General features: G+C 48.4%; 1 protein-coding gene across 1 annotated transcript in view; it reads left to right on the plus strand.

Moving 5' to 3' along the window:
* LOC115128108 (protein APCDD1-like) overlaps positions 1–22,618 on the plus strand; it is a 63,605-nt gene that overhangs the window by 16,054 nt on the left and 24,933 nt on the right. The window contains exon 2 of the mRNA XM_065013803.1: positions 22,383–22,569. Coding sequence (XP_064869875.1) covers positions 22,383–22,569 — 187 coding nt within the window. The remainder of the gene's footprint in view (positions 1–22,382; positions 22,570–22,618) is intronic.

Here is a 22,618-nt window from a genome sequence, read left to right on the forward strand (position 1 = left end):
TCTACAGTAGTCCCCATTATACAGTAATCCCCATTCTACAGTAGGTCCCCATTATACAGTAATCCCCATTCTACAGTAGGACCCCATTCTACAGTAGGTCCCCATTATACAGTAGGTCCCCATTATACGGTAATCCCCATTCTACAGTAGGTCCCCATTATACGGTAATCCCCATTCTACAGTAGGTCCCCATTATACGATAATCCCCATTCTACAGTAGGTCCCCATTCTACAGTAGATTCCCATTCTACAGTAGGTCCCCATTCTACAGTAGGTTCCCATTCTACAGTAGGTCCCCATTATACAGTAATCCCCATTCTACAGTAGGTCCCCATTCTACAGTAGGTCCCCATTCTACAGTAGATTCAAATCAAATCAAATCAAATTTATTTATATAGCCCTTCGTACATCAGCTGATATCTCAAAGTGCTGTACAGAAACCCAGCCTAAAACCCCAAACAGCAAACAATTCCATTCTACAGTAGGTCCCCATTCTACAGTAGGTCCGCATTCTACAGTACATTCCATTCTACAGTAGGTCCCCATTATACAGTAGGTCCCCATTATACGGTAATCCCCATTCTACAGTAGGTCCCCATTATACGATAATCCCCATTCTACAGTAGGTCCCCATTCTACAGTAGATTCCCATTCTACAGTAGGTCCCCATTCTACAGTAGGTCCCCATTATATGGTAATCCCCATTCTACAGTAGGTCCCCATTATACGGTAATCCCCATTCTACAGTAGGTCCCCATTATATGGTAATCCCCATTCTACAGTAGGTCCCCATTCTACAGTAGATCCCCATTCTACAGTAGATTCCATTCTACAGTAGGTTCCCATTATACAGTAGATTCCATTATACAGTAGGTCCCCATTATACAGTAGGTCCCCATTATATGGTAATCCCCATTCTACAGTAGGTCCCCATTATACGGTAATCCCCATTCTACAGTAGGTCCCCATTATATGGTAATCCCCATTCTACAGTAGGTCCCCATTCTACAGTAGATTCCATTCTACAGTAGGTCCCCATTATACAGTAGATTCCATTATACAGTAGGTCCCCATTCTACAGTAGATCCCCATTATACAGTAATCCCCATTCTACAGTAGTCCACCTTCAACAGTAGGTCACGTTATACAGTAGGTCACGTTATACAGTAGGTCCCATTCTACAGTAATCCCCATTCTACGATAGTCCCCATTCTACAGTACGTCCCCATTCTACAGTAGTCACCATTTTACAGTAGTCCCCATTCTACAGTAGGTCCCATTCTACAGTAATCCCCATTCTACAGTAGGTCCCCATTCTACAGTAATCCCCATTCTACAGTAGGTCCCCATTCTACAGTAGGTCCCCATTCTACAGCAGGTCCCCATTCTACAGTAGGACCCCATTCTACAGTAGGACCCCATTCTACAGTAGGTCCCCATTATACAGTAGGTCCCCATTATACGGTAATCCCCATTCTACAGTAGGTCCCCATTATACGGTAATCCCCATTCTACAGTAGGTCCCCATTATACGGTAATCCCCATTCTACAGTAGGTCCCCATTCTACAGTAGGTCCCCATTCTACAGTAGGTTCCCATTCTACTTTAGGTCCCCATTATACAGTAATCCCCATTCTACAGTAGGTCCCCATTCTACAGTAGGTCCCCATTCTACAGTAGATCCCCATTCTACAGTAGATCCCCATTCTACAGTAGATTCCATTCTACAGTAGGTCCCCATTATACAGTAGATTCCATAATACAGTAGGTCCCCATTCTACAGTAGGTTCCCATTCTACAGTAGGTCCCCATTCTACAATAGATCCCCATTCTACAGTAGGTCCCCATTCAACAGTAGGTCCCCATTCTACAGTAGATCCCCATTATACAATAGGTCCCCATTCTACAGTAGGTCCCCATCCTACAGTAGGTCCGCATTCTACAGTAGGTCCCCATCCTACAGTAGGTCCCCATTCTACAGTAATCCCCATCCTACAGTAGGTCCCCATTCTACAGTAGGTCCCCATTCTACAGTAGGTCCCCATTCTACAGTAATCCCCATCCTACAGTAGGTCCCCATTCTACAGTAGGTCCCCATTCTACAGTAGGTCCCCATCCTACAGTAGGTCCCCATCCTAGTAAAGTGTTCCTCTGATTCAGTCTCTATTTGCATTACAACATAAGGCCAGACCAGAGCAGATTCCTCCTGGTCCAGATAAGGGTTGTGTCCCCAATGGCAGCCTATTCCCTACATAGTGCACTACCTTTGACCAAGGCCAGACCAGAGCGGTTTCCTCCTTCTCCAGATCAGCTGTACTGTAATCTGTAATCCACCATACCTGATTCATAGGACTCCACCCTCCCAGGTTTGGCTGTAGCGTGTGTCTGTGTGCGTCTGTGTGGTGTGTATGTGTGTGTGCGTGCGTACGATAAGGTTGTTCCTCCCAGGTTTGGCTGTAGCGTGTGTCTGTGTGGTGTGTGTGTGTGTGTGCGTGCGTGCGTGTGTGTGTGTGTGGTGTGTGCGTCTGTGTGGTGTGTGTGTGTGCGTCTGTGTGGTGTGTGTGTGTGCGTCTGTGTGGTGTGTGTGTGTCTGTGTGGTGTGTGTGTGTGCGTGCGTGTGTGTGTGTGCGTACGATAAGGTTGTTCCTCCCAGGTTTGGCTGTAGCGTGTGTCTGTGTGGTGTGTGTGTGTGTGCGTGCGCGTGTGTGTGTGCGTACGATAAGGTTGTTCCTCCCAGGTTTGGCTGTAGTAGAAGGATGTCTGTTTTACCTCAGAATCTGATGGTCTCCTGAGCCCTGTGTTTCCATCCTCTTGTCATTGAGAGGAAACCCCATTGAATACCTTATCTGAATCTTTGATGGAAGTGTGTGTGTGTGTGTACATATGTGTGTCAGGCGTTTGTACTGTAGACCTTAACAGTTCACCTTGCTAACTGTTAGCATTCATTCACATGCCAGTAAAGCTGTGTTTCAACATGCAGTAATTCCGACTAACAGATTTCTGGATAAGAAAGGGTTTACATTCGTACCAGGCCTTCGGAAAGTATTATATTACATTTTTTTTAACACAGCAATCTGTACACAATATCCCAATAATGACAAAGCGAAAACAGGTTTTTTAAGAAATGTTTGTAGATTTATTAAAATTAAAACGCAGACCTATCACATTTACATAAGTATTCAGACCCTTTTGCGATGAGACTCGAAATTCAACTCAGGTGCATCCTGTTTCCCATTGATCATCCTTGAGATGTTTCTACTTGATTGGAGTCTAACTGTGGTAAATTCAATTGATTGGACATGATTTGTCTATATAAGGTCCCACAGTTGACAGTGCATGTCAGAGCAACAACCAAGCGACGACATCAAAGGAATTGTCCGTAGAGACAGGATTTGTGTTGAGGCACAGATCTGGGGAAGGGTACCAACACATTTCTGTAGCTTTGAAGGTCCCCAAGAACACCTCATTCTTAAACGGAAGAAATGAGGAACCACCAAGACTCCTAGAGCTGTCCGCCCGGCCAAACTGAACAATCGGGGGAGAAGGGCTTTGGTCAGGGAGGTGACCAAGAACCCGATGGTCACTGACAAAACTCCAGAGTTCCTCTGTGGAGATGGGAGAACCTTCCACAAGTACAACCATCTCTGTAGCACTCCACCAATCAGGCCTTTATGGTAGAGTGGCCAGATGGAAGTCACTCCTCAGTAAAAAGCACATGACAACCTGCTTGGAGTTTGCCAAAAGGCACCTAAAAACTCTCAGACCATGAGAAACAAGATTCTCTGGTCTGATGAAACCAAGATTCAACTCTTTGGCCTGACGTGTATGCTGAGGCTAGGCATACACGTCATGTCTGGAGGAAGCCTGGCACCATCCCTACGGTAAAGCATGGTGGTGGCAGCATCATGCTGTGAGGATGTTTTTCAGCGGCAGGAAGACTAGTCAGGATCGAGGGAAAGATGAACGGAGCAAAGTACAGAGAGATCCTTGATGAAATCCTGCTCCAGAGCTCTCAGGACCTTTAGACTGAGGCAAAGGTTCACCTTCCAATAGGACAATGACCCTAAGCACACAGCCAAGACAACGCAAGAGTGGCTTCGGGACAAGTCTCTGCATGTCCTTGAGTGGCCCAGCAAGAGCCCGGATTTGAACCCAATCGAACATCTCTGGAGAGTCCTGAAAATAGCTGTACAGCGATGCTCCTCATCCAACCTGACAGAGCTTGAGATGATCTGCAGAGAAGAATGTGAGAAACTCCTCAAATACAAGTGTGCCAAGTTTGTAGCATTGTACCCAAGAAGACTGGAGGCAGTAATCACTGCCAAAGGTGCTTCGACAAAGTACTGAGTAAAGGGTCTGAATATTTATGTAAATGTGATATGTTTTATTATTATGAATAAATTAGCCCAAAATTCTAAAAACCTGTTTTTGCTTTGTCATTACGGGGTATTGTGATGTCATTACGGGGTATTGTGATGGGGTATTGTGATGTCATTACGGGGTATTCTGTGTAGATGGATGAGGGAAATGTTTTATTTAATCCATTCTAGAATAAGGCTGTAACATAAAATGTGTAAAAAGTCATCGGGTCTGAATACTTTACGACTGCAGTGTAACCCAGGTCTCCCCAGACTAACTCAGACACACAGCGCCCGATGTTTTCCCGGTGTTTTCTGGTATCCCAAGTCCCAACACAATTCTGTTCAGGGCCGTTCCTCTGAAAGGAGGAGGCTGGCTGTGGCTAGGCATACACACTTATTGTGTCCTTCTTATTTGAATTTCTTCTGATTTTTGTTCTACCTTGTGTTTTTTTCAGTACTTTTAACATTTTTATTTTACCTTTATTTAACTAGGCAAATCAGTTAAGAACAAATTCTTATTGACAATGACCGCCTAGGAACAGTGGGTTAACTGCCTTGTTCAGGGCAGAACGACAGATTTGTACCTTGTCAGCTCGGGGGTTTGAACTTGCAACCTTTCGGTTACTAGTCTAACGCTCTAACCACTAGGCTCCCTGCCGTCCCTACACTCTAACCACTAGACTACCTGCCCCCCCACACTCTAACCACTAGGCTACCCTGCCGCCCCTACACTCTAACCACTAGGCTACCTACCGCCCCTACACTCTAACCACTAGACTACCTGCCCCCCCACACTCTAACCACTAGGCTACCCTGCCGCCCCTACACTCGGGTGTCAAACATACGGCCCATTCGGGCCAGAACCGGTCCCCCCAAGGAGGTTCGATCAGGCCCGTAGGATAATTTGAAAGTGGAAAAAATGCATAAAAGACATGGAATTAATATTTTTAATTCGCTGCAATTCATGGATTATCCGCTAAGGGGCGCACTCTTTCCATCAGAGTAGAAGACAAGCCGCATCACTGAGACAGACTGAAAACAGCAGACGGTATCAAGCGCCATCTGCTGCTTGTTACGACGTTGTTAATACCTTGGTCTCTACCTCTCCGCTACACCCTCATTAGCCAAAATGTCGTTATCCAAACGGAGAAAAGTAGATAAGGAGTGTAGAATTTTCAAAGAAAAATGGACCACGTCCTATTTATTTACAGAGATGCCGGAAAACCTTCGTGCTTGGTGTGTTTGCAACCGGTATTGAAGGAATATAATATTCGACGCCACTACGAGACTCATCACAGCGAAAAATATGACGGCTTGCAAGGACAACTGAGAAGAGATAAGATTAACGAATTGCTGGCGGGTCTGAGGAAACAGCAGTCAACTTTCATCCAGAGCCGAGAAGTCAGTGAAGCAGCGGTAAAAGCCAGCTACCTAATTGCTAGCGAAATAGCATTAGCATTATACAAGCCGTATTCCGACGGTGACTTTGTTAAACAGTGCATGATGAAGGCGGCTGAACTTGTATGTCCCAGCGACAAGCTTTTGCCAATATTAGCCTGACGAGGAATACTATAGCAGAGAGGATTTCGGAACTATCGGCAGATTTAGACAGTCAATTGAAACAGAGAGTCAAGTCATTTATTGCATTTTCCGTGGCAATTGACGAGAGCACTGACATCACAGACGTGGCCCAACTGGCCATATTTATTCGAGGAGTTGATGAGACATTGACTGTTACTGAAGAGTTTCTTGAGTTGGTGCCAATGATGGACACCACAACAGCCGAGGACATTTTCGGCTCTGTCGTTGCTGCATTGGACAGAGTTGGAGTGGACTGGTCCCGCGCTGTCAGCCTGGCTACAGACGGCGCGCCATCCATGGTCGGAAAGAAAGCAGGTGTCGCGACAAAGTTCAAAGACAAAGTACAAGCCCTTAATGGAGGAGATCGTTTCTGGACATTTCACTGTATTTTGCACCAGGAGGCATTGTGTTGCAAGTCGCTGAAAATGGACCACGTCATGGAGGTGGTTGTTCGCACTGTAAATTTCATCCGGTCCAGAGGTCTGAACCATCGTCAGTTTGACAAACTTCTCAGCGACAGCAACATTACCCCACAGCCTGCCATACCACACTGAAGTGAGATGGTTAAGCCGAGGCGCTGTGCTGAGGCATTTCTTTGATCTACGAGAGGAAATCGGACAGTTCATGGAGAAAAAGGAAAACCGGTGTTGGAATTACAATCTCAGGAATGGCTACGGGACCTTGCATTCTTGGTTGATATTACTGAACACTTGAACAATCTGAACAAAATGTTGCAAGGCCATTCTAAAAAAGTTGTCACACAGTTTTCTGACAACATACATGCATTTAAGTTGAAGCTGACTTTGTGGGAGATGCAACTGGCAAATGGCAACCCTGCTCATTTCCCCTGTCTGAGAGATGTGTGTGACCAGACCTGATGCGGACATGAAACGGTACAAAGACAAAATTGCAGGACTACTGCGGGAGTTTGAGAAACGTTTTCAGGTATTTGGTGAACTTGAGACAGAATTTTCAGTTTTTCGCTCACCTTTCACAGTTAAAGCTTCTGATCTGCCAGGTCGAAATTCAGCTAGAGATAATTGATTTGCAGTGTGATGCAGATTTGAAGGGCAAATTTGCCTCTGTAGGTCTGGACAGATTTTATCAGTATCCCCATTACCAGGGTCCCCCCAAATTAACAGCCCTGGCTGCTAAAATTTTGTGCATGTTTGGGACAACCTACCTTTGTGAACAAATTTTCTCAGTGATGAATATCAATAAAAACAAAAATGCGTTCAAGGCTCACAAACAAGCACTTAAATGACATTCTGAAAGTGACAGCTAGTCAGGACATGACACCTGGTGTTGATGCACTTGTACAGGCCAAAAGATGCCAAGTTTCAGGAACAAATACAAGTCCAGACTAGACTAACACCTTTAAAATGCTGCCTTAGATACTGTTTGCATTGAAAGAATACAGCTCTGTGAAGATGAATCCTTACTGTGGTGATTTAAAAAATGTGCACTTTAATGTTAGTCAGCAGCTTCAAAACAAAAGTTGTGTGATGGAATTCTACTGTTCATACAACTCCATAAATGTTCAATTTCGTGGAGCAGTGTAGCAGAGTATGGTATAATTTTAATGGTCCGGCCCACTTGACATCTCCCTAGGCCGTATGTGGCCCACGATGCGAAATGAGTTTGACACCCCTGAGTGTCAAGAGTCTAACCACTAGGCTACCCTGCCGCCCCTCCACTCTAACCACTAGGCTACCCTGCCGTCCCTCCACTCTAACCACTAGGCTACCCTGCCGCCCCTCCACTCTAACCACTAGGCTACCCTGCCACCCCTCCACTCTAACCACTAGGCTACCTTGCCGTCCCTTCATTATTATTGATTACTGTATTGTTGGTTTTAGAGATTGCAAGAAAGGTATTTATTTATATTTGTGACATTAAAACGTGAAGCTTTGGGGTGACGTGAATGGGCTGCTGGTGCAAACCAGACAGACAGAGATACATTCGCTGGCGGAGAGAGGAGATCTGTGAAGTGCAAAGTGATCTCCTTGACACCATTCCCAGAAACCATTCCCAGGTGTGACAGGAAACCATTCCCAGGTGTGACAGGAAACCTTTCCCAGGTGTGACAGGAAACCTTTCCCAGGTGTGACAGGAAACCTTTCCCAGGTGTGACAGGAAACCTTTCCCAGGTGTGACAGAAAACCTTTCCCAGGTGTGACAGGAAACCTTTCCCAGGTGTGACAGGAAACCATTCCCAGGTGTGACAGGAAACCATTCCCAGGTGTGACAGGAAACCATTCCCAGGTGTAACAGGAAACCTTTCCCAGGTGTGACAGGAAACCATTCCCAGGTGTGACAGGAAACCTTTCCCAGGTGTGACAGGAAACCTTTCCCAGGTGTGACAGGAAACCTTTCCCAGGTGTGACAGACTGTTCAATAACTTTAATCCCTGACGATGACAAGGGTTAAATCGACTAGATGTTTAATCCCTGACGATGACAAGGGTTAAATCGACTAGATGTTTAATCCCTGACGATGACAAGGGTTAAATCGACTAGATGTTTAAGAAATGATGACAAGGTTAAATCGACTAGATGTTTAATCCCTGACGATGACAAGGGTTAAATCGACTAGATGTTTAATCCCTTTGATGACAAGGGTTAAATCGACTAGATGTTTAATCCCTTGATGACAAGGGTTAAATCGACTAGATGTTTAATCCCTGACGATGACAAGGGTTAAATCGACTAGATGTTTAATCCCTGACGATGACAAGGGTTAAATCGACTAGATGTTTAATCCCTGACGATGACAAGGGTTAAATCGACTAGATGTTTAATCCCTGACGATGACAAGGGTTAAATCGACTAGATGTTTAATCCCTGACGATGACAAGGGTTAAATCGACTAGATGTTTAATCCCTGACGATGACAAGGGTTAAATCGACTAGATGTTTAACCTGACGATGACAAGGTTAAATCGACTAGATGTTTAATCCCTGACGATGACAAGGGTTAAATCGACTAGATGTTTAATCCCTGACGATGACAAGGGTTAAATCGACTAGATGTTTAATCCCTGACGATGACAAGGGTTAAATCGACTAGATGTTTAATCCCCTTGACGATGATGTTTAATCAGGGTTAAATCGACTAGATGTTTAATCCCTGACGATGACAAGGGTTAAATCGACTAGATGTTTAATCCCTGACGATGACAAGGGTTAAATCGACTAGATGTTTAATCTGTGATGACAAGGGTTAAATCGACTAGATGTTTAATCTGACGATGATAAGGGTTAAATGACTAGATGTTTAATCCCTGACGATGACAAGGGTTAAATCAGGAATCGACTAGATGTTTAATCCCTGACGATGACAAGGGTTAAATCGACTAGATGTTTAATCCCTGACGATGACAAGGGTTAAATCGACTAGATGTTTAATCCTGGTGATGACAAGGGTTAAATCCTAGATGTTTAATCCCTGACGATGACAAGGGTTAAATCGACTAGATGTTTAATCCCTGACGATGACAAGGGTTAAATCGACTAGATGTTTAATCCCTGACGATGACAAGGGTTAAATCGACAGATGTTTAATGTTTAATCCCTGTTAATGACAAGGGTTAAATCGACTAGATGTTTAATCCTGACGATGACAAGGGTTAAATCGACTAGATGTTTAATCTGACGATGACAAGGGTTAAATCGACTAGATGTTTAATTTTACGATGACAAGGGTTAAATCGACTAGATGTTTAATCCCTGACGATGACAAGGGTTAAATCGACTAGATGTTTAATCCCTGACGATGACAAGGGTTAAATCGACTAGATGTTTAATCCCTGACGATGACAAGGGTTAAATCGACTAGATGTTTAATTGACGATGACAAGGGTTAAATGACTAGATGTTTAATCCCTGACGATGACAAGGGTTAAATCGACTAGATGTTTAATCCCTGACGATGACAAGGGTTAAATCGACTAGATGTTTAATTGACGATGACAAGGGTTAAATCGACTAGATGTTTAATCCCTGACGATGACAAGGGTTAAATCGACTAGATGTTTAATCCCTGAGATGACAAGGGTTAAATCGACTAGATGTTTAATCCCTGACGATGACAAGGGTTAAATCGACTAGATGTTTAATCTCTGACGATGACAAGGGTTAAATCGACTAGATGTTTAATCCCTGACGATGACAAGGGTTAAATCGACTAGATGTTTAATCCCTGACGATGACAAGGGTTAAATCGACTAGATGTTTAATCCCTGACGATGACAAGGGTTAAATCGACTAGATGTTTAATCCCTGACGATGACAAGGGTTAAATCGACTAGATGTTTAATCCCTGACGATGACAAGGGTTAAATCGACTAGATGTTTAATCCCTGACGATGACAAGGGTTAAATCGACTAGATGTTTAATCCCTGACGATGACAAGGGTTAAATCGACTAGATGTTTAATCCCAAGGGTTGACGATGACAAGGGTTAAATCGACTAGATGTTTAATCCCTGATGATGACAAGGGTTAAATCGACTAGATGTTTAATCCCTGACGATGACAAGGGTTAAATCGACTAGATGTTTAATCCCTAGATGTTTAATCCCTGACGATGACAAGGGTTAAATTGACTAGATGTTTAATCCCTGACGATGACAAGGGTTAAATTGACTAGATGTTTAATCCCTGATGATGACAAGGGTTAAATCGACTAGATGTTTAATCCCTGACGATGACAAGGGTTAAATCGACTAGATGTTTAATCCCTAGATGTTTAATCCCTGACGATGACAAGGGTTAAATCGACTAGATGTTTAATCCCTGACGATGACAAGGGTTAAATTGACTACATTAAACTTTGTATCACTTCAAAAGAGATTCACCTTTTAATGAAAATGGTCATTAAGAATGTTAAAATCAGCATTTTCTTTGTTTGAATGGTGTGGGTCGTACCCCAACAACAGAATGGTGTGGGTCGTACCCCAACAACAGAATGGTGTGGGCGTACCCCAACAACAGAATGGTGTGGGTCGTACCCCAACAACAGAATGGTGTGGGCGTACCCCAACAACAGAATGGTGTGGGTCGTACCCCAACAACAGAATGGTGTGGGCGTACCCCAACAACAGAATGGTGTGGGTCGTACCCCAACAACAGAATGGTGTGGGTCGTACCCCAAAAACAGAATGGTGTGGGTCGTACCCCAACAACAGAATGGTGTGGGTCGTACCCCAACAACAGAATGGTGTGGGAGTACCCCAACAACAGAATGGTGTGGGTCGTACCCCAACAACAGAATGGTGTGGGTCGTACCCCAACAACAGAATGGTGTGGGTCGTACCCCAACAACAGAATGGTGTGGGCGTACCCCAACAACAGAATGGTGTGGGGCGTACCCCAACAACAGAATGGTGTGGGTCGTACCCCAACAACAGAATGGTGTGGGTCGTACCCCAACAACAGAATGGTGTGGGTCGTACCCCAACAACAGAATGGTGTGGGGCGTACCCCAACAACAGAATGGTGTGGGTCGTACCCCAACAACAGAATGGTGTGGTCGTACCCCAACAACAGAATGGTGTGGGGTGTACCCCAACAACAGAATGGTGTGGGTCGTCACCCCAACAACAGAATGGTGTGGGTCGTACCCCAACAACAGAATGGTGTGGGTCGTACCCCAACAACAGAATGGTGTGGGCGTACCCCAACAACAGAATGGTGTGGGCGTACCCCAACAACAGAATGGTGTGGGTCGTACCCCAACAACAGAATGGTGTGGGTCGTACCCCAACAACAGAATGGTGTGGGTCGTACCCCAACAACAGAATGGTGTGGTGAATTACCCCAACAACAGAATGGTGTGGGTTACCCCAACAACAGAATGGTGTGGTCGTACCCCAACAACAGAATGGTGTGGGTGTACAGACCAACAACAGAATGGTGTGGGTCGTACCCCAACAACAGAATGGTGTGGGTCGTACCCCAACAACAGAATGGTGTGGGCGTACCCCAACAACAGAATGGTGTGGGGCTGACCCCAACAACAGAATGGTGTGGAACATTTCCCCAACAACAGAATGGTGTGGGTTATTTACCCCAACAACAGAATGGTGTGGGTCTTTACCCCAACAACAGAATGGTGTGGGTCGTACCCCAACAACAGAATGGTGTGGTCGTACCCCAACAACAGAATGGTGTGGGGTGTACCCCAACAACAGAATGGTGTGGGGCGTACCCCAACAACAGAATGGTGTGGGTCGTACCCCAACAACAGAATGGTGTGGGCGTACCCCAACAACAGAATGGTGTGGGCGTACCCCAACAACAGAATGGTGTGGGCGTACCCCAACAACAGAATGGTGTGGGTCGGAAACCCCAACAACAGAATGGTGTGGGTTTACCCCAACAACAGAATGGTGTGGGTCAACCCCAACAACAGAACGGTGTGGGTCGGAAACCCCAACAACAGAATGGTGTGGGTCGTGCCCCAACAACAGAATGGTGTGGGGTGTACCCAACAACAGAATGGTGTGGGTCGTACCCCAACAACAGAATGGTGTGGGTCGTACCCCAACAACAGAATGGTGTGGGAAACCCCAACAACAGAATGGTGTGGGGCGTACCCCAACAACAGAATGGTGTGGGTCGTACCCCAACAACAGAATGGTGTGGGTCGTACCCCAACAACAGAATGGTGTGGGCGTACCCCAACAACAGAATGGTGTGGGTCGTACCCCAACAACAGAATGGTGTGGGTCGTACCCCAACAACAGAATGGTGTGGGTCGTACCCCAACAACAGAATGGTGTGGGTCGTACCCCAACAACAGAATGGTGTGGGTCGTACCCCAACAACAGAATGGTGTGGGCAGAATGGTGTGGGTCGTACCCCAACAACAGAATGGTGTGGGCAGAATGGTGTGGGTCGTACCCCAACAACAGAATGGTGTGGGGCGTACCCCAACAACAGAATGGTGTGGGGCGTACCCCAACAACAGAATGGTGTGGTCGTACCCCAACAACAGAATGGTGTGGGTCGTACCCCAACAACAGAATGGTGTGGGTCGTACCCCAACAACAGAATGGTGTGGGTCGTACCCCAACAACAGAACGGTGTGGGTCGTACCCCAACAACAGAATGGTGTGGTCGTGCCCCAACAACAGAATGGTGTGGGGTGTACCCCAACAACAGAATGGTAACGTACCAACAACAGAATGGTGTGGGTCATGAAACCCCAACAACAGAATGGTGTGGGCGTACCCAACAACAGAATGGTGTGGGCGTACCCTAACAACAGAATGGTGTGGGTCGTAACCCCAACAACAGAATGGTGTGGGTCGTGACCCCAACAACAGAATGGTGTGGGCGTAATCCCAACAACAGAATGGTGTGGGTCGTACCCCAACAACAGAATGGTGTGGGTCGTACCCCAACAACAGAATGGTGTGGGTCGTCCCCAACAACAGAATGGTGTGGGTCGTACCCCAACAACAGAATGGTGTGGGTCGTAACCCCAACAACAGAATGGTGTGGGTCGCGCCCCCAACAACAGAATGGTGTGGGTCGTACCCCAACAACAGAATGGTGTGGGCAGAATGGTGTGGGCGTACCCCAACAACAGAATGGTGTGGGCAGAATGGTGTGGGTCGTACCCCAACAACAGAATGGTGTGGGCGTACCCCAACAACAGAATGGTGTGGTCGTACCCCAACAACAGAATGGTGTGGGTCGTACCCCAACAACAGAATGGTGTGGGTTACCCCAACAACAGAATGGTGTGGGTCGTACCCCAACAACAGAACGGTGGTCGTACCCCAACAACAGAATGGTGTGGTTTACCCCAACAACAGAATGGTGTGGGTTACCCCAACAACAGAATGGTGTGGGTGTACCCCAACAACAGAATGGTGTGGGTCGTACCCCAACAACAGAATGGTGTGGCGTAAACAACAGAATGGTGTGGGGCGTACCCCAACAACAGAATGGTGTGGGCAAACCCCAACAACAGAATGGTGTGGGTTTAACCCCAACAACAGAATGGTGTGGGGCGTACCCCAACAACAGAATGTGTGGGTAATCCCCAACAACAGAATGGTGTGGGTCGTACCCCAACAACAGAATGGTGTGGGTCGTACCCCAACAACAGAATGGTGTGGGTCGTACCCCAACAACAGAATGGTGTGGGTCGTACCCCAACAACAGAATGGTGTGGGCAGAATGGTGTGGGTCGTACCCCAACAACAGAATGGTGTGGGCAGAATGGTGTGGGTCGTACCCCAACAACAGAATGGTGTGGGCAGAATGGTGTGGGTCGTACCCCAACAACAGAATGGTGTGGGGCGTACCCCAACAACAGAATGGTGTGGGTCGTACCCCAACAACAGAATGGTGTGGGTCGTACCCCAACAACAGAATGGTGTGGGTCGTACCCCAACAACAGAATGGTGTGGGTCGTACCCCAACAACAGAATGGTGTGGGTCGTACCCCAACAACAGAATGGTGTGGGTCGTACCCCAACAACAGAATGGTGTGGGTGTACCCCAACAACAGAATGGTGTGGGCGTACCCCAACAACAGAATGGTGTGGGGAGTACCCCAACAACAGAATGGTGTGGGTCGTACCCCAACAACAGAATGGTGTGGGTCGTACCCCAACAACAGAATGGTGTGGTGCGTACCCCAACAACAGAATGGTGTGGGTCGTACCCCAACAACAGAATGGTGTGGGCGTACCCCAACAACAGAATGGTGTGGGTCGTACCCCAACAACAGAATGGTGTGGGCGTACCCCAACAACAGAATGGTGTGGGCGTACCCCAACAACAGAATGGTGTGGGAGTACCCCAACAACAGAATGGTGTGGGTCGTACCCCAACAACAGAATGGTGTGGGAAACCCCAACAACAGAATGGTGTGGGTCGTACCCCAACAACAGAATGGTGTGGGCAGAATGGTGTGGTCGTACCCCAACAACAGAATGGTGTGGGCGTACCTTTCAACAACAGAATGGTGTGGTCGTACCCCAACAACAGAATGGTGTGGGTCGTACCCCAACAACAGAATGGTGTGGGTCGACCCCAACAACAGAATGGTGTGGGTCGTACCCCAACAACAGAACGGTGTGGGTCGTACCCCAACAACAGAATGGTGTGGTTTACCCCAACAACAGAATGGTGTGGGGTGTACCCCAACAACAGAATGGTGTGGGTCGTACCCCAACAACAGAATGGTGTTTCCGTACCCCAACAACAGAATGGTGTGGGCGTACCCCAACAACAGAATGGTGTGGGCGTACCCCAACAACAGAATGGTGTGGGGGCGTACCCCAACAACAGAATGGTGTGGGTCGTACCCCAACAACAGAATGGTGTGGGCGTACCCCAACAACAGAATGGTGTGGGTCGTACCCCAACAACAGAATGGTGTGGGTCGACCCCAACAACAGAATGGTGTGGGTCGTACCCCAACAACAGAATGGTGTGGGAACCCCAACAACAGAATGGTGTGGGTCGTACCCCAACAACAGAATGGTGTGGGCAGAATGGTGTGGGAAACCCCAACAACAGAATGGTGTGGGCAGAATGGTGTGGGTCGTACCCCAACAACAGAATGGTGTGGGCAGAATGGTGTGGGTCGTACCCCAACAACAGAATGGTGTGGGGCGTACCCCAACAACAGAATGGTGTGGGTCGTACCCCAACAACAGAATGGTGTGGGTCGTACCCCAACAACAGAATGGTGTGGGGAAACCCCAACAACAGAATGGTGTGGTCGTGCCCCAACAACAGAATGGTGTGGGTCGTACCCCAACAACAGAATGGTGTGGGTGTACCCCAACAACAGAATGGTGTGGGCGTACCCCAACAACAGAATGGTGTGGGAGTACTTCAACAACAGAATGGTGTGGGAGTACCCCAACAACAGAATGGTGTGGGTCGTACAACAACAGAATGGTGTGGGTCGTACCCCAACAACAGAATGGTGTGGGTCGTACCCCAACAACAGAATGGTGTGGGCGTACCCCAACAACAGAATGGTGTGGGTCGTACCCCAACAACAGAATGGTGTGGGCGTACCCCAACAACAGAATGGTGTGGGCGTACCCCAACAACAGAATGGTGTGGGCGTACCTCAACAACAGAATGGTGTGGGTCGTACCCCAACAACAGAATGGTGTGGGTCGTACCCCAACAACAGAATGGTGTGGGTCGAAACCCCAACAACAGAATGGTGTGGGTCGTACCCCAACAACAGAATGGTGTGGGGTGTACCCAACAACAGAATGGTGTGGGCGTACCCCAACAACAGAATGGTGTGGGTAACCCCAACAACAGAATGGTGTGGGCGTATCCCAACAACAGAATGGTGTGGGCGTACCCCAACAACAGAATGGTGTGGGCGTACCCCAACAACAGAATGGTGTGGGTCGTACCCCAACAACAGAATGGTGTGGGTCGTACCCCAACAACAGAATGGTGTGGGTCGTACCCCAACAACAGAATGGTGTGGGTCGTACCCCAACAACAGAATGGTGTGGGTCGTACCCCAACAACAGAATGGTGTGGGCGTACCCCAACAACAGAATGGTGTGGTCGTACCCCAACAACAGAATGGGTTAACCCAACAACAGAATGGTGTGGGGTACCCCAACAACAGAATGCAGAATGGTGGGTCGTACCCCAACAACAGAATGGTGTGGGTTCGTACCCCAACAACAGAATGGGTGGGCAGAATGGTGTGGGTGTTACCCCAACAACAGAATGGTGTGGGGCGTACCCCAACAACAGAATGGTGTGGTTACCCCAACAACAGAATGGTGTGGTCGTACCCCAACAACAGAATGGGTGGGTCGTGCCCCAACAACAGAATGGTGTGGGTCGTACCCCAACAACAGAATGGTGTTAAACCCCAACAACAGAATGGTGTGGGTCGTACCCCAACAACAGAATGGTGTGGGTCGTACCCCAACAACAGAATGGTGTGGGTCGTACCCCAACAACAGAATGGTGTGGGTGTACCCCAACAACAGAATGGTGTGGGCGTACCCCAACAACAGAATGGTGTGGGGAGTACCCCAACAACAGAATGGTGTGGGTCGTACCCCAACAACAGAATGGTGTGGGTCGTACCCCAACAACAGAATGGTGTGGGGCGTACCCCAACAACAGAATGGTGTGGGTCGTACCCCAACAACAGAATGGTGTGGGCGTACCCCAACAACAGAATGACAAGGGTCGTACCCCAACAACAGAATGGTGTGGCGTAACCCCAACAACAGAATGGTGTGGGCGTACCCCAACAACAGAATGGTGTGGGAGTACCCCAACAACAGAATGGTGTGGGTAAATGCCCCAACAACAGAATGGTGTGGGTCACCCCAACAACAGAATGGGTGGGTCGTACCCCAACAACAGAATGGTGTGGTCGTACCCCAACAACAGAATGGTGTTAACCCCAACAACAGAATGGTGTGGGGCGTACCCCAACAACAGAATGGTGTGGGTCGTACCCCAACAACAGAATGGTGTGGGCGTACCCCAACAACAGAATGGTGTGGGCGTACCCCAACAACAGAATGGTGTGGGCGTACCCCAACAACAGAATGGTGTGGGGCGTACCCCAACAACAGAATGGTGTGGGTCGTACCCCAACAACAGAATGGTGTGGGTCGTACCCCAACAACAGAATGGTGTGGGTCGTACCCCAACAACAGAATGGTGTGGGTCGTACCCCAACAACAGAATGGTGTGGGTCGTACCCCAACAACAGAATGGTGGTACCCCAACAACAGAATGGTGTGGTCGCATTACCCCAACAACAGAATGGTGTGGTCGTACCCCAACAACAGAATGGTGTGGGGTGTACCCCAACAACAGAATGGTGTGGGTCGTACCCCAACAACAGAATGGTGTGGGTCGTACCCCAACAACAGAATGGTGTGGGCGTACCCCAACAACAGAATGGTGTGGGGCGTACCCCAACAACAGAATGGTGTGGGTCGTACCCCAACAACAGAATGGTGTGGGTCGTATCCCAACAACAGAATGGTGTGGGTCGTACCCCAACAACAGAATGGTGTGGGCGTACTTCCTACAACAACAGAATGGTGTGGGTCGTACCCCAACAACAGAATGGTGTGGGTCGTGCCCCAACAACAGAATGGTGTGGGTGTACCCAACAACAGAATGGTGTGGGTCGTACCCCAACAACAGAATGGTGTGGGTCGTACCCCAACAACAGAATGGTGTGGGTCGTACCCCAACAACAGAATGGTGTGGGCGTACCAACAACAGAATGGTGTGGGCGTACCCCAACAACAGAATGGTGTGGGTCGTACCCCAACAACAGAATGGTGTGGTCGTACCCCAACAACAGAATGGTGTGGGGTGTACCCCAACAACAGAATGGTGTGGGTCGTACCCCAACAACAGAATGGTGTGGGTCGTACCCCAACAACAGAATGGTGTGGGCGTACCCCAACAACAGAATGGTGTGGGTCGTACCCCAACAACAGAATGGTGTGGGTCGTACCCCAACAACAGAATGGTGTGGGTCGTACCCCAACAACAGAATGGTGTGGGTCGTACCCCAACAACAGAATGGTGTGGTCGTACCCCAACAACAGAATGGTGTGGGGTGTACCCCAACAACAGAATGGTGTGGGCGTACCCCAACAACAGAATGGTGTGGGTCGTACCCCAACAACAGAATGGTGTGGGCGTCCCCAACAACAGAATGGTGTGGGTCGTACCCCAACAACAGAATGGTGGGGTCGTACCCCAACAACAGAATGGTGTGGGTCGTACCCCAACAACAGAATGGTGTGGGTCGTGACCCCAACAACAGAATGGTGTGGGTCGTACCCCAACAACAGAATGGTGTGGGTCGTACCCAACAACAGAATGGTGTGGGCGTACCCCAACAACAGAATGGTGTGGGGCGTGCCCCAACAACAGAATGGTGTGGGTCGTGCCCCAACAACAGAATGGTGTGGGTTTTCACCCCAACAACAGAATGGTGTGGGTCGTACCCCAACAACAGAATGGTGTGGGTCGTACCCCAACAACAGAATGGTGTGGGTCGTACCCCAACAACAGAATGGTGTGGGTCGTACCCCAACAACAGAATGGTGTGGGTGTACCCCAACAACAGAATGGTGTGGGCGTACCCCAACAACAGAATGGTGTGGGGAGTACCCCAACAACAGAATGGTGTGGGTCGTACCCCAACAACAGAATGGTGTGGGCGTACCCCAACAACAGAATGGTGTGGGCGTACCCAACAACAGAATGGTGTGGGTCGTACCCCAACAACAGAATGGTGTGGGCGTACCCCAACAACAGAATGGTGTGGGTCCACCCCAACAACAGAATGGTGTGGGCGTACCCCAACAACAGAATGGTGTGGGTCGTACCCAACAACAGAATGGTGTGGGTCGTACCCCAACAACAGAATGGTGTGGGAGTACCCCAACAACAGAATGGTGTGGGTCGTACCCCAACAACAGAATGGTGTGGGTCGTACCCCAACAACAGAATGGTGTGGGTCGTACCCCAACAACAGAATGGTGTGGGTGTACCCCAACAACAGAATGGTGTGGGGCGTACCCCAACAACAGAATGGTGTGGGGCGTACCCCAACAACAGAATGGTGTGGGCAGAATGGTGTGGTCGTACCCCAACAACAGAATGGTGTGGGGCGTACCCCAACAACAGAATGGTGTGGGCGTACCCCAACAACAGAATGGTGTGGGCGTACCCCAACAACAGAATGGTGTGGGGAGTACCCCAACAACAGAATGGTGTGGGCGTACCCCAACAACAGAATGGTGTGGGCGTACCCCAACAACAGAATGGTGTGGGCGTACCCCAAAAACAGAATGGTGTGGGTCGTACCCCAACAACAGAATGGTGTGGGCAGAATGGTGTGGGTCGTACCCCAACAACAGAATGGTGTGGGCAGAATGGTGTGGGTCGTACCCCAACAACAGAATGGTGTGGGGCGTACCCCAACAACAGAATGGTGTGGTCGTACCCCAACAACAGAATGGTGTGGGTCGTACCCCAACAACAGAATGGTGTGGTCGTACCCCAACAACAGAATGGTGTGGGTCGATACCCCAACAACAGAATGGTGTGGGTCGTACCCCAACAACAGAATGGTGTGGGTCCACCCCAACAACAGAATGGTGTGGGTCATCCACCCCAACAACAGAATGGTGTGGGTCGTACCCCAACAACAGAATGGTGTGGGTGTACCCCAACAACAGAATGGTGTGGGCGTACCCCAACAACAGAATGGTGTGGGGAGTACCCCAACAACAGAATGGTGTGGGTCGTACCCCAACAACAGAATGGTGTGGGTCGTACCCCAACAACAGAATGGTGTGGGCGTACCCCAACAACAGAATGGTGTGGGTCGTACCCCAACAACAGAATGGTGTGGGCGTACCCCAACAACAGAATGGTGTGGGCGTACCCCAACAACAGAATGGTGTGGGCGTAGCCCCAACAACAGAATGGTGTGGGTCGTACCCCAACAACAGAATGGTGTGGGCGTGCCCCAACAACAGAATGGTGTGGGAGTACCCCAACAACAGAATGGTGTGGGGGCGTACCCCAACAACAGAATGGTGTGGGGTACCCAACAACAACAGAATGGTGTGGGTCGTACCCCAACAACAGAATGGTGTGGGGCGTACCCCAACAACAGAATGGTGTGGGGCGTACCCCAACAAAAGAATGGTGTGGGGCGTACCCCAACAACAGAATGGTGTGGGCAGAATGGTGTGGTCGTACCCCAACAACAGAATGGTGTGGGGCGTACCCCAACAACAGAATGGTGTGGGCGTACCCCAACAACAGAATGGTGTGGGCGTGTTAACAACAGAATGGTGTGGGAGTACCCCAACAACAGAATGGTGTGGGCGTACCCCAACAACAGAATGGTGTGGGCGTACCCCAACAACAGAATGGTGTGGGCGTACCCCAAAAACAGAATGGTGTGGGTGTACCCCAACAACAGAATGGTGTGGGGCGTACCCCAACAACAGAATGGTGTGGGGCGTACCCCAACAACAGAATGGTGTGGGTGTACCCCAACAACAGAATGGTGTGGGGGTCGTACCCCAACAACAGAATGGTGTGGGAGTACCCCAACAACAGAATGGTGTGGGCGTACCCCAACAACAGAATGGTGTGGGCGTACCCCAACAACAGAATGGTGTGGGCGTACCCCAACAACAGAATGGTGTGGGTTGTACCCCAACAACAGAATGGTGTGGGAGTACCCCAACAACAGAATGGTGTGGTCGTACCCCAACAACAGAATGGTGTGGGTCGTACCCCAACAACAGAATGGTGTGGGTCGTACCCCAACAACAGAATGGTGTGGGTCGTACCCCAACAACAGAATGGTTAGGTTGGTTGTAGATGGAAGGCCGTGTTGCCCAACAGAGATCTTCCTGTCCTCGGAAGAATGTCTCTGGTGGTAAATTGGATACGTCGTCCGTCCTTTCCTAGCCCACGTTTACAGCGGCCCCTGCTAACTCAACAGCTAGGAGGTATCACTTCTGTACTGAATAAGAGTTCAAAGTTCATACCTCACGCTGCGGTTGGCTTCGTTCTGTAGTTGACATGTTAGTCCTTTTCAACGTGGGACCGCCGTCCTCACGTCCTCGGAACCGGAGGTTACATTTTCGTCAAGGGCTTATATAGTGGAGGGAGAGAAGGGTGTGTTTCATAGTTTATAACCAATGTCTCTTCACAGGGGCAGGCCACTGATTGAGCAGAGCTCTAACCTTATGAAAACCCAATTCTCTCACTTGGAAGCTAAAATTACATTTAATCTTTTCACAAATAGTTTCATATTTAAACATTTAAATTGCACAACAATTCCATGTGAATCTGATAACTATAATGTGTAGACTTTCCAAGATACAGTTTATGTCGTCCTGTCATTAGTAATAATGTCTCAGATGCCAAATGATCTGGCATATATTCATTAAGTACCATCGCATATTTTCAGCTGGTTGGATTACCGAAATATGGTTCCCCCCATCTTCTGATGTTCCCAGACTCTCTGTTTAACAAAGGCTCTTCAAGAGTCCTTCAGTAGAGTCAAGAGAGAGACGGAGGGGAGAAAGGTATTTATGGGGGGGGTCATAAACCTTACCCACAGGCCAACGTCATGACACCGGTCATCGATAATATTAATGACAAGTAACGGCTGATTGGCCAGCTCAATGAGCCAACATGACATCCTGTTCTATGAGGAAATAGCAAGCATTTTTATAACAGTCTGTTTGAGATACGAGTTTGAGGTGGGGTTTTAAAGTGTTTTTTCCCCTTTCTTCTCAAATATATGCTTTGGCCACAGTATTATTTGGGTGTAAGTTAACTGAATATGAACTATAAAAAGTGAGATTTTCATTGGACAATTTACTTTAACTGTTGTCTCTCTTAGGTTTGGGTGAGGGGTCGTCCCACAACTACTCAGAGGGCCGCTCCAACCGCCTGCTGTCTCTGGAGAAGATGTTTGGTCGTCCTGCGAAACACTCCCAGTGTCATCACAAGTTGAAACATCTCCACCACGGGGCCCGGATCACCGTCCAGATGCATCCCAACATAGAGGGTCACTGGGTCTCTACCAGGTAAAACTAACCCTAGCTCCGATCCTAACCTAATCGCAACAGAGTGACA

The sequence above is a fragment of the Oncorhynchus nerka genome, linkage group LG9b (assembly GCF_034236695.1).
Source record: "Oncorhynchus nerka isolate Pitt River linkage group LG9b, Oner_Uvic_2.0, whole genome shotgun sequence".
NCBI lineage: Eukaryota > Metazoa > Chordata > Actinopteri > Salmoniformes > Salmonidae > Oncorhynchus > Oncorhynchus nerka.